The sequence below is a fragment of the Vespula vulgaris genome, chromosome 20, assembly GCF_905475345.1.
Source record: "Vespula vulgaris chromosome 20, iyVesVulg1.1, whole genome shotgun sequence".
Classification (NCBI taxonomy): domain Eukaryota; kingdom Metazoa; phylum Arthropoda; class Insecta; order Hymenoptera; family Vespidae; genus Vespula; species Vespula vulgaris.
Genome location: NC_066605.1, coordinates 227,871 through 240,820, shown reverse-complemented (window position 1 = coordinate 240,820; position 12,950 = coordinate 227,871). Strand labels below are relative to the sequence as shown.

Sequence of the window (12,950 nt, the reverse complement as noted above, 5' to 3'; positions counted from 1 at the left end):
TTCCAAGACTATCCATTTACCGGGTTCTTCATAAACCGACGTTATTTTCACGTGCACAATACCTATCTCTCTCTTTCTCTCTGTCTTCTACTTTGAATCATTTTCCATGACGAGAAAGAGACCACGAGCGCGCGAGAGAGGGAGAAGAGCTAAAAAGGCACACGATCCGTTCAACCTAATTTCGTTAGCGAAGACCTCGTTCGTTTCAAGAAATCCTATATTTTTATCTTTCATCTTTCTCTCTGTTTCTCCGTCTCGCCCTCTCCCTCTCTCCCCCCCTCTCTCTCTCTCTCGCTCCCTCTCGAAAACTATACACGGAATTGTGCGAGAGTTTCCAAGTTTCTAACTGCTGAGAAAGAGAGAGAGACAGACGGACAGAGAGAAGATGCACGGTAATGCCATTTGCAGTTCTCCCGTTCCGTATCATTTCTGGCCACGAGTAGAGATACCAGCCGTTGTATAGCACCGTCCTCGAGTACCGGCAAGTCTAGATAATAATATAATAGTAGTAACGTATTCGAATAATGTGCGCTCGCTAACGTGTCTACCCTACGTATCTGTATACGAATCTCGACTATTGTAATTGATATAAGAGAGCTAAGTATATTTATGGGCGTACCTACGAATGAATACAAAGTATCATCGACGAATCTCTTACCAGATACGCCGTGAATCGTCGAATCTTGCACCATGGAGATCCAGATATAAACAAATAAATAATATCGCATAATGTACAAGTTGGCATGTAAATCCGCGGCCCGGACCGCTTCTTCCAAGCGGAAATTCTTCCTTTGATTTTTATTTCCTCGTCATCTTACTAAATGGGGTTGCGCAGGCGCCAGGGTGACTGTTTAATCCCCCATTCCTCCCCACCAGCTTTCTTTTGGTAACCTTCCAAGCCGACTTCCGGCCGCTTGGCCGAGGTTCAACGCGTTAAACTACGTCCACGTCGAAAATTTAACGTACGAACGCGAGCATCCGTAGGTATTAGAAAAAGATGGAGGAAAAAGTCGTGCGAAACTAATACCAGCGATACCTGCATAATCGTTATGTAACGGGAGTACGCGGAGCCCAACTTTCTTGCGTTTATTCGATTTTCACTCGGCCATATCGAGCAACAAGAAAAATATCTGATAACTCAAATCTGTAAAAGATTGTTGTTGATGTCGCAAAAAAAAAAAAAAAGAAAGAAAGAAAGGGACGAAAGGCCGGATTTTGTATAAGAAGGTGGAAAAAGAGAAGAGAAAAGATCGATACCGAGAAGAAAGAAAAATCGACGACTCAGCGTCCGGCTATTATCCGTCGATCGTTCTCGTTCCGACGTCCTTCGACGATTGGCCATTGGCCGTTTTGAATTTGATGAAAAAGATTGCCGTAGAAAGAGAAAAGAGCGATGATACCGGAATCTCGATGGGGGAATCCATCACCGTTTATCGTTCGAATGACGTCGAGGTACGTCGAAGTACTGGAAAGCGGATCTCGGTGACGACGTGAAAGTCCATAGAGAAAATGGAGACACGCGGTAAAGGATGTATCTATCGGTAATAAATACGATAAAAATAATGTTCGTATATAGAAAGCGATCGAGGAGCGAAGCAAACGGCACGATATCCGAGCACGAACTGGCTTCGACATTGAATCCGCGTACTTGCGTCCTTCGATTCGCAAGAACCTACGAAGAAAACAAAATAAAAGGAAAGGACGAGAGAAGACTAACTTTTATCGCCCGTCCCCGTATTTACGGTTTGTACTTTGCAACGACTTTCAAACGGTTGTTTTTAACAAAAATAAAAAAGAGGAAGGGGAAGGCGGAAGGAGAAGGAGAAGGACGTTGGAACGGTAGGTAGTCGTACGAAGGGGAACGCTTTTGCTCGCGGTGCTCGCTTCACGGTTCGCGTGCGACGCCACTCCAAATGTAGGTTGCACGTCCTCGAGTGGTCCACGCTGGTTCTTGATTTTTTTTCCTCTTCCTTTTTTCTCCTTCCGTTCGAAGGGATCCGCGCCCTCAACTTGCGCTTTCCTTTAACTCTCTCCCTCTTTCTTTTTTTAATTACTTAACCCTTGAACTTTTCACATCGAACGCGTTCGATATACTTCTGTCGCGCTTTTTTATCATTTTCCTCCTAGATTCCTAGATCGTCTTTGTGAGACAGGTAATCTAGAAAGTTGGGATCATTTATCTTCGTCGGATAAGATCTGCTAGCTCGGAGGAAGATTTTGTTAACTCGTTGTTCGAAACAAAAACTGAAAGAAAATAAAGGCGAAAGAAAAGAAAAATCGTCGAGAGAAAATAATCTAATCGAGTTATTCAAAGTGTCTAATCTTTGATTCTTTCAATACTGGTCTCACTTTCTCTTTATCTGGTATAAGTAGGAAGTCGTAAATCCGGTATTCGAGAAGGGGATCAAACCTTGGCGACTATCGCCAGATCGAGATAATAAACCGAACGAACACAATTAAATACGCGAACGACTAGTAAGCTATAAATAAGACGCGAGGAATAACTAGGATTGCTTTTCGCTGAACGTCAATGAACGACAACGAAGATTACGAAAGAAGCACGTGGGCGGATCGGAACGTTCGTTGGTCATGGTCCGTGTACCGCGAGCACCTTGTTCCTGTCTCTACTCCATCTCCCTCTCTCTATTGCGTCACGTTCTTGTTGCAGGAAGAACGATCGAGTCGGAAAGCTTAATGGATTTCCCAGGCTTGTCCCTTCGCTTCTGCTTTTGTCTCCTCAAATTGCGTTAGTTTCCTTTTTCCGACCCTTCCTCCCTTTCTCCCAGACCATCGAATAATTTACCGTGTTAATCAAGTGGAGGAGAGTATAAAAAAGAAAGAGGAGGAAGAAAGGATCGCGACGAGCAACGAGAATTGACGATATATTCCTCTGTATATAAAATTGCCAAAAGACGTATTTGCGTAGCGTGATAATTTTCATGACTCGCTATAGATAATCGGTATGCCAGTCGTTAGCATGATCAAAAGCCGATCGATTTTACGCAAGACGACCGAGGTGAAGAGAATCGAATCATCGTTGGCGGAACTCTCGCCACGGGAGATTTAAAGGGCTCGGCGGTATATAAGCTTTGAAGAAGGAGAGAGCGAGGGGATGGAAGGAGATAGAGCAGTGTAGCGAGGAAACGAGATGGGAAATCAGACGTCGATTAGCGCCTTTCTTCGACGACTACCGACACTTCCTTTGCTCGCTCCCTTCTCCCCCCCTCTCTCTCTCGCTTCTCTCTTTCTACTTAAGTCCACGGTGTCTGACATCTTCCCGAATATACCTCGACGATGTACTTTACGCGGGAAACTTGATCGATAGTATTCGTCGCTTCGTGCAAACGGCTGCATAAGTATTTATATTTGCGGTAGAATCAACATATTTCATTCTCCCTGCTTTTATCCGCAAGTTCGTCTCTCTCTCTCTCTCTCTCTCCCTCTCGCTCCGTCTGTTTTTCGATCGACATTAATCTTTCTCGAAAGAAGACGTACGGATTTACGAGCTTCGACGGACGTTCTTCCGTCTCTTACTCTTGCTTTGAAATTCCAATGATCACCAGTAGCCAATTAAGAAGCAAATATAGACGTTTCGTATGAAAATTTCTCGTTTGTTTCACGCCCTAGATAAAAAAGAAGAGAAGAAAAAAGAGAGACAAAGTATCGAGTTTATACGTAGAGCTCGTGCTCTCTAAACGTTCGATGATAAAAAGTGAATTCTAATCGGATAAAAAGTGGAGATCGATTAAAATATTCTTAGATAATCACGATCGACTCGTCTCGTAAATAAATCGTCTTGAAGAAAATCGTCGACGTAGTTTCGAGCGTCTCTCGTTCCAATTACGAGGGTGCCTTTTAGAAGAGAAACGTAGCCACGTACGTACTCGTAAATAGGAAGCTTGCCTTTTAGAGCTCGGTAATATTTACGTGGCTCGATCGTGGCTCCCGAACGATAGGAAAGACTCCGAGAAGAGACATCGAGCAGGCATCGGCGTAAACTAGGTAACGAAGAGAATGGGCCTCGCGTTGTAATTTACGTCCACGTAGGGAGCTGATTAATGGTCGCGTGCGATCAGACGCGAACGGGCAGTCGGATGCGAGAGCCTCTCCTATCTTTTGAAAAATGATCGGATTAAAATATTTTTCGATGATAAATTTCCTTCTTAATTAATATCGCAGGTAACGTTTGACGGTGTCGCGTGGAAGCGAGAGCCATCGACGTTTTCCTTCCATCGACTTATCGTTGTCTCCCTGACAAAGTAGTCCAAACTCTACGGGAGTAGATATTTTTCAAACTTTTCACTTAAACTTCCTGCAACGAGCTCCCAGAGTCAAAGTTCTCGAGCTAGCGCTTGCATTATCCAGCTCGGGCTATGCGCATCCTTCGACTTGCTCCAGTCGTTTCGAATTTTTTCGCTCTTTACGAGGCTTCGTTTCGAGTTTTCGATCGAAGACGAGCGTAAGTACGAGTATCGCAATGGCTCGATATTCCAACGGTTTTTACAATCGATATTCCAAACTATTCGAGTCTCCCTTCCTCCCCGACGTCATTTCGAATATCCGCGCGTATTTCTCTACTTCTAATTCGATCGATGAAACGCGATAGGTGCACACCGCTCAAACGTTTCATTTCGCGAAGCGAACCTATTCGAGGCATTGAATTCTCTACGATTCGTCGAAGCACGAAATATATCTAGGTACGATATATGTCTACGCTTGTGTGTGTTTTCGCTACGTATACGTGTTACCTAGATGTTATACATATGCTTGATATCGGATCGAACGTTTTACCGCAAACATACCGCAACGAATCATTAGAGAAGTTTCTATGCAAACGGGGAAGAACCGATGTAAAAGAAAGAGACTAGGTATCTCTTTCTCTCTCCCTCTCCCTCCCCCCCCCTCTCGCTGGGCAAGGTCGCAAACGTGCTCGGACCAAGCCAAATTCGTCGTCGGGGCGGGTAGTTTGAACCCCGGCCAAATGTGACTAATCCCATGAATGCCGCACACCGGGCTAACTGGAAACGTCTCTCGTACTCTTTATAATTTAGACATTTATATATATATATATATATATATATATATATATATATATATATATATAGACACACACGCGCGACGTTTAAAAACACAGAGGCGCGCGGACGCGTCTCTCTCCCTTCACTGTACGGAGTGGCGAGAAGAAACGGTCGCTAAAGAGAAGAGCAAAGAACAAAGTTCGGTTCGATAACGGTGCAATTAGATATTTTCTTTTCTCATTAACTTCTGAAAAGTCCGTCGAGCGTCGTCGCGGAAAAGACGAAAGTGCCGTCGTGCGGCTTTGTCTTCCTCGAAAGAAATTCTTCGAAAATTATTCCGTGAGAAAGCATAGGACGCGTACGGTAGGGTAGGTACGTAGGAAGCGAGCGTTGCAATTAGACCGCTCGGGTAATTACGTCGCAATTACGAAATTACGTTTTTGTTCTATCCCGTCGGAAGTGGTAATCGTAGGACGACGATAATCTTCCTAGGACTATCGAGGCGAACGCGACGATTAATTTCATCGACGAACTCGCGTGATTTTAGCCGCACCCTCTCCTCGAAAGTTATTTTCTTCTTTCTTTCTTTCTGTTTTTCTTTTACGACTTCGCTTATTAATTTTTTATCGTCAACGTTGCGCCCGAGAAAATTCAGTTTTCCATTAAACGCGAACATTTCTTTCGCAGTTACTCCGTTTCATCCACATACCCGCTTTACGGATTTCCTTCGGACCGGTGGACGGTTAGGATTTTCTCTAAGCCCCGTTCTCAGTGTTTAAGCACGGAAAAGTAGAATAAAAGCGTGCTTCGTGATACCGTCGCGTATCGTCTCTCTCCTCGAGATATACGAGGGCGCGCGCGCGTGTGTGTGCCGCGAAACACGACGCACATACCTCTACTCGTGCCCCGAGAGCAAATTATGTTTCTTTTCTACTCGTGTCTCGTGAAACGTCCACGAAATCGTTGAGAAAATTCCATCCCGTCCAAAAGTTAATCCGTACCGAGCGAAAAGCGAAAGGAGAAATCGATCGAAAGAGATTTCCCGATATCGAGATGATAAGAGTAATAAGAAAGAATTAATTTTCTCCTTCGGTCGACGTATCAAACGCGTCATCGGTAAAACGTAGATGCATCGAAAATCCTGATCGTTGCGGTGCTATCGAATATTCGAGCTGTAAACGTCTATACCTCTTCGAAAAGAAACGAAAAAAGAACCGATAAGATCGGTTTATTCCGAGATTTCGTTTGGTACTCTTTATAAAAGAGCCGTCGTTGATAAGTATCCCTTTGTTCGTCGCTCTTTGGCTATCATTTTCAAACGAAAAAGCCAGATAGACGGGATAAAAAGCGTGGAGATGTTACGTGACGTCGAAACGGGCAACGCTAGTTTAGGCTCTCGAAAATGTCTATAGGAAGTTTCGATAAAGCTCGAACCAGACAATGACACACATTTTTGTTCGATCTTAGGGTGCATTCGGCCGATCCGAGGAACGCGTCAGGTGTCTGGGGAGACTTTTAGGATTAAGAAGAAACAACGAACCGAAATCAAAATAGCTCGTAAAAGTCGCATCGAGCGAAGGTGCTCGACGTGCTTGGCACTCGCTCGCTCCTCTGTCTTTTCTCCCTTCGCCTCGCTTCTTCTTTCGACGGGGATCAAAGGACCAAGTTACAGAGAGAGAGAGACAGAGAGAAACGCGTAAGTCGTTGCCCTACTATCGACGTTCCGCGGAGAGTCGTTTTAGCTGCGAGAGAGGAAAAAGGAAAGAAGCAAATGACGGAGGAGGAGGAGGAGGATGATGATGGAAAAGATGGAGAGAAGGGAGTAGAACGCGAGAAGAGTGCGAGAGCTAGAAGGAACGCTCTCTTTCTTCTTTTTCTCTTCTTTTTCCCAGGCTATGACGAAAAAACTGTGTCGCCCATTGTCGACCGGTACACAGCGCGGAACAATCGCGATAATGAGAAAGCTACGCAGTCGAAGAGTTCCTTTTTTTCCTCTTCTCTCTCTTTCTACTTGGTCCTATCTCTTCTCTTCTAGCTAGATTCCAACTTCAATCTCTCTGTCTCTCTCTTTCTTTCGTTCTTTCTTCTTCTCTCTTTCTGATCATCGACGAAACCTCCGAGACCTTTCCACTAATTGTTTCGCGGATCTCGATCGATCCGACATTTTCGAGTACTCGTTCCCGACGAGAGAACGAGAGAGAGAGCAGGAGAGAAGCTTTAAAGTTTCTTCTAATCGGTCGACGCGTGCCCTTATCACGAAAGATCGATCAAGATCGAAACGTTTTCGAGTTAAATCAATACGTTTTGTTTCTTCTTTTCTTTCAAACGCTATGAAATTAAACCGATTCAGCGAGCGCACTCGTCTGGAAATTGTTACGTCTCTCGAGAAGCGCGGCAATAAGTCAATCATGGATATCGATCGAGCGCGTTCCAAGACGCGTACACAAGTACTTACGTACGTATTTTTCCGTGATACGTCAGACGCAACACCGAAATACGTCACTCGATGCCAATATTACCGCATCATAGCACTCGGATCTACTCGTATCGTAGTTACGTCGGTATATCGCACAAAGGAATATCGAGCCCTTAGACTCGAACCCTTCCTTGATTTATTCTCCCGATGTCGTTCGTTTGGACGTTCTTGCAAAATTTATCACGATGGAAGGAACGCGAGTCGGATAACGAATTAATCAATCGGCTGTAACACGATTCAAGATTTCGTTTCTACGTTCGTAGGTATACATCGGCACTCGTCCACGCGAGTCTTTACGAATCTTTCAAGAAACGAGCGCGTTGCTTCGAAGAGCCCTCGTATTCTGTGGCTTTACGATCCAAGCGCTCGGTTTAATAATTGATGCCACGTTCGGAGTTTGACTTTGCTCTCGCAATGTCAAGCTCCGCATCGGGAAACAGAGAGAGAGAGAGAGAGAGAGAGAGAGAGAGAGACGACACGCGCCGCGATGCTCGTTAGACGCAACGTTTAACCGCTTATTTGCTGGAATTACATACACGGACCGAAGGAGAACGCTCGATACGCGAGTAGATCCCGTTCGTAGATTCTTAACGAGGATGTGTGCGTAGAGGCGCACGCGTGTCCGCGCCTCGCGCGACGAGAAATCAGCATCGGAGGCGAATTCGCGTAGCGGCACGAAGCAAAAGCAGTCGCTGGAGGCAGCAACGTTTGGATAGTTTCCACGAAAGGCCGATTCGCAGGGATCCCTCTCGTGGACTTTGCCAGCACGGTTCTCGAGCCATGCCTCGAGAATCGATTGGCTGCCGTTCGTTCGGCCGGACATTCCGCCATCGCTCCGCGAATCAGAATTCCTCTCGTTTCTTGCTAACCGGCTTGCGAGCCTCTTAAGATAATACCCAACGTACCCTCGTCCACGCCTACTTATTCCTCCTCGTTCGGAGATCTCCTTCTCGCGCCTTTTTTTTATTCTCCAAAAACCTCGAGATTATTACGCGTGTTGCTAATTGGGAATACCAACTCGTTCGTTTTTGCCTTTGCATCTTCCAATTCGATCTATTTTCGTAATCACCGACGCTATTGCAAATACAAGTTAGACTCGAGAGCGTCGAGCCGACTCTCTTATTAGACAAGACGCACTCTAGAAATAATAAAAAGATCGACTTCTGGCACACACAACCGAGTCGTGGACGTGGCAAATCCTTCGAAGACCAAAATACTGCTATCCGAGAAGGCATTTCTTCCGGAGAGTGCCAACGCGTGCGATCTTTCAACCGTCAACGACTAGAGACGACGTTGGTTCGTCTGTCTGTCTGTCTCTCTCTCTCTCTCTCTCTCGATCTGTCTCCCGTTTCTTTCTTTGCCTCCCTTTCGTCGACTCGACTCGTTGGAATATTCTCTATCAAATCTAAACGATACCGAGGTCGCAAGTTCCGACTTGTTACTCGTACGGAGAAAGGAATAATCGCTCGTAGAGAAAGAGAAGAGATACGAGAGAGAAGATGCCTCGGACGTAGAGTCCGAGGGACGACAAGAGGCGAACTCGTCTGATGGTACGGATTTAGCCAACATCTGGTCCGGTCCATTCCGCGTAGCTTCTTCGGCCTACGAAGCACCGATCGAATTCGAAATAACTGTGTTTGGGCTCTTCTCGACTCGCTCGGTTTCTTCGAAAGTCGCCTACCCAAACGAGGAAGATTCGAGGCTAAACGCGTCAAAGAGGATTCGATTCGACCTTTCGAGCTCTCCTACGAAACATCGCGATTCGTTCTCTTTCCTACGTTTTCATCTTTGTGAATGAAATAAAAATCTTTGTTATTTGCCAAGATGAAATACCAAGTGTTTGTACGTTGTACATACGTGAAGGCGTTACGATAACAGCGGCTGGGTGGTCGTTGACGTTCCACGACGTATGTAGCATGGACGCAAGCCTGAAGACGATCGTGCTGCCAGCAGAATTACGACTCCACCCGCGTACACGCTGCATACCATTCTCGATCTTCGGCAAGGTCGTCGTTAACTGCGGCTCTCTCCGCCTTCCTGCGAGATACATCACATACTTTTTTTAGCCGCTCTTCCAACGCGACTTGTACCTTCTCGAGCAACCGACATTTTTTTGTGTTTGTCAACGGATCCGATCCCCCGAAGGACGCATAACGCGAATCCGTCGTTTGTCCGTCGCACGAGCAAGAAAAATGCTAAGAGTTACTTCGACCAACGACTCCATCGATCTTTCACGGATCGATCAAACTCGAAACTTATTACTCGTCGAAACGCGAAAGAGGTGTAATATCAAGGAGCAAGAAGCAACGGAAGGAAATGTTTCGCGTTTCTCATTCGGATTGATCGCAGACAATCGCGATATTCGCAAATCGATTTTCGCGAAAGGAGAAGAGAGGAACAAAAAATGATAAAACATATGCACGCGTTGCACTTTCGAAAATTGGAAAGATACTCCTTTTTACGTACACACGTATGCGTGTCCGATCGGAGGGGCTTTCAAGAATTTCAATGAATTGCGCAAGGCCGACGTATCGGCGGCGTTTCGAGCGGTGCAAGGAGTCGATACACTGTCACAAGGATGTCAACACAAACACCAGCAGAGCGTCGTCGTTATCGACGGGCAACGAGAACGCGTTTTAAATGACGAAACTAATACGGTGTAGCGTAAATGTCTGGAATCGAAGTACGGGGCAGCGCATTTCCCACGTTCTGCCCTTCGAGTTATCGATCTTGGCATATGCGCCCCGACGATGCTCTTCAATTTCCGCCGGCACGGCCCGAAGGACAAAACGATCTGCCGAAAATTTCGAGTCCGCTCGTTCGTTCTTTTTCTCTCTCGATGCCTCGAATGGAACGGAATCGTACAAAGAAATTCTATCGAGAGAAATCGCGCCAATTAAGATCGAGCGGATTTGATCGACTCGATTGCGTCTCTGACGTAACTCGTACGCGTATACGTCCACGCACGCACGCAACGTCCAGTGTCAAACGGAATCATCGCTCTTCATTCACCTACATACGAACGAATCGCGAACTAGATTTTAACCGGATGATAAAACCGCTAATAAAAACGTTTAATATCATCGAGCCTGTAAATGTAAATACACGTAGAGACATGTGATCGATCGATCCTCTTCGTTGCGACGCACAAACTTTTCAATTTTTTACGACTACTTTGAACTATTAGAAAAGTTCCGACGGGCAGACGCGCGTCGTTTTGTCCTTCGTTGGCGACGCATCGAGGATAAGAAGATCCATGGAAATCTGATCACCTCATGACGAAACTCGCTCGACGTTATTCAGGAAAAAGCGTCTTCCTCCGGAACTCTCTGTCTCTGTCCACTGCGAGACGAGAAACTCGAAATCGAAGAAAGCGAAGGCGTGCTGACGTCGTCGATGAAATTCCAGATACACACGGGGGAGAGGGGGGCGGGAGGGAGGATGAGGGAGAGGGAGAGACGGACAGTTTGCGCGCGCGCGCGCGCAAGCACAAGAAGAATACACAGAGCACACGTTCACAAAAAGGGCCAGAGAGATAGATAGATAGAGGGAGAGAGGGGGGGGGGGGAGAGCGAGGAAAACGGAACGAAGAAAAGAGAAAGATCTCCGTTCGTGGCTCTCCGATTTCTTTCTTCTTGTTTCTTTTTCTTTAATATTTATGTATAGAGCGAGAGAGAGAGAAAAAGAGAAATATATAAGTATATATACGCAAAAGGCACACGTATACGCGGCACGATGTTCGGCTTGCGACTGAGCTTTGATTATCCTCGAGCGCGAGGGTGTCCCGCGCGGAAAAGAGAGCTCTACCCCCACTGCCTTCGCCACGAGCCGTTCAGTCGACTCGGCTCGTCCTCGCTCGCCAACGCTCGTCGCCACATGGCGCCCCGATAGAGGGTTGCATCCCCACCTCCCTCCTCCCCGAGTCTACCTTCACCCTCCTCCTCTCTACAGGGTGTTCGACGTCGTCTTTGCCCTATCAAAAATTGACGATTCACAAATTACCGCTCCTACTTTTCATTTTTTCGACGTACTCGCGTAAACACGTCGTATCCATGAAATAAAAGAATGCGGATGGCTCGTATAAACATGTCGCGCTTCTAAAATGCATGGAAAATTTATGCGAACACCCAGTACATGTCCCTGTGTAAATATATCCGTATAGGTATATGCATGTATGTGCACACATCGAGCGAGCAGTCGAGCGAGCGAGAAACGATATAACGTTAACGTCGATGCGCGCGTGCGCACTTTTTCTCTCTCTCTCTTTCCCCGACCTCCCCCGCCCCTCCGCCCCGTCCCCCGGCCCCCCTTCTCTCTGATTCTCTCTGTGGTAGCATCTACGTCGACGGTAGAACGCTCTCCACCGCAAAGTGGCAACCGGTGGCACCGGTGCAAACCTCGTCAAGCGCCGTCTCGGCCTTGTATTTACATAGACACGCGATGCACTACCACCGTCGCAGAGAACCGTCATCGTCCTAATGCTAATCGCACGATACCTCGACTCTTTGTAACGTGCGCGATGCATATGTAATATACGTTACGCGAACTTGTCGTCGCGAGTTATTCGTGACATAAACTGGAAGCGGAAACTTTGACAAAAGTATCAAATCAAACGGAAATGACGAACGACGCTTTTCTTTCCATTTTATGATGCATACTTGCAATTTTTTTTTTTCGTTGTAAAGAAAAAGATACCGGGATGGTATAAGGATGAGGAACAAAAATCGAATCCAGCTCTCTCTCTCTCTTTATTCGTTATGAACGATCGTAGCCGTTAAGTGTATTTAGTCGTCGACGGCGGATAAGGTTTAAGCGCTTGATCGCTTATGCACATGCGCGTGTGTGCGTTTCACCGCACCTCTCTCTCTCTCTCTCTCTCCCTTCCACCCCTCCCTCTCTCCATCGTCCGCTCGCTCGCTCGCTCGCTCGCTCGCTCGCTCGCTCGCAGCATCCAGCATACCGACGTTATTGGGTGGAAGCTCGATAACGCTTTGCCGACGACTTCATCGTCGTCCGACGCATCGTTGCATCGCGACGGACCAAGGCAAAATGCATTTCCTCTCGTTTGAAAACGAACGAAACTGGGGAGAAACGCGCGACAAGGAGAGACGACGGTAACGCGATTACCCTAGAAAAAGATAGTGAAATTTGTCGAAAACGTAGGTAAAATTGTACAGAGGATTAAAGCAGCTTTCCGCTGAAACGCTTGCTAAGGAAAAAATGACAAAAATTCTTGTCGGAGAGAGAGCGAGAGAGAGGGAGGGGGGAGGAGAGAGAGATCGATCGATTTCCATGGCGATTCCTTCGCGGAAACGAGCGCGTAGACGGAAACGATCTCGCGAAAGACCGCTTTCTTTCTACTTTGGGATGAAGTGGAAACGCGGAATAGTATTTTCAAAGCGTCACCTGCGAGAGATGCCATCAAGCCATCGACTGACAAAGAGAGAGAGTGAGAT

The 12,950-nt window shown here is 46.5% G+C and overlaps 1 protein-coding gene across 10 annotated transcripts in view; it reads right to left on the bottom strand.

The window, feature by feature from the left end:
- Nucleotides 1-12,950, bottom strand: part of LOC127070968 (RNA-binding protein Musashi homolog 2) — a 90,405-nt gene that overhangs the window by 60,030 nt on the left and 17,425 nt on the right. For 3 of the 10 annotated variants that reach the window (XM_051009618.1, XM_051009619.1, XM_051009617.1), the window contains exon 1: nucleotides 9,352-9,376. The exons of 2 other annotated variants lie outside the window; for them this stretch is intronic. Coding sequence is in view for 4 of the 8 variants with exons in the window: in XM_051009609.1 (XP_050865566.1) it covers nucleotides 9,352-9,478 (127 nt within the window). In the remaining 4 variants the exon portion in view is untranslated. Of the gene's footprint in view, nucleotides 1-658; nucleotides 1,141-9,351; nucleotides 9,532-9,960; nucleotides 10,729-10,766; nucleotides 11,414-12,950 lie in introns of those variants that run through there. 5 more of the 10 variants (XM_051009609.1, XM_051009611.1, XM_051009610.1 and 2 more) reach the window with 5 other exon arrangements.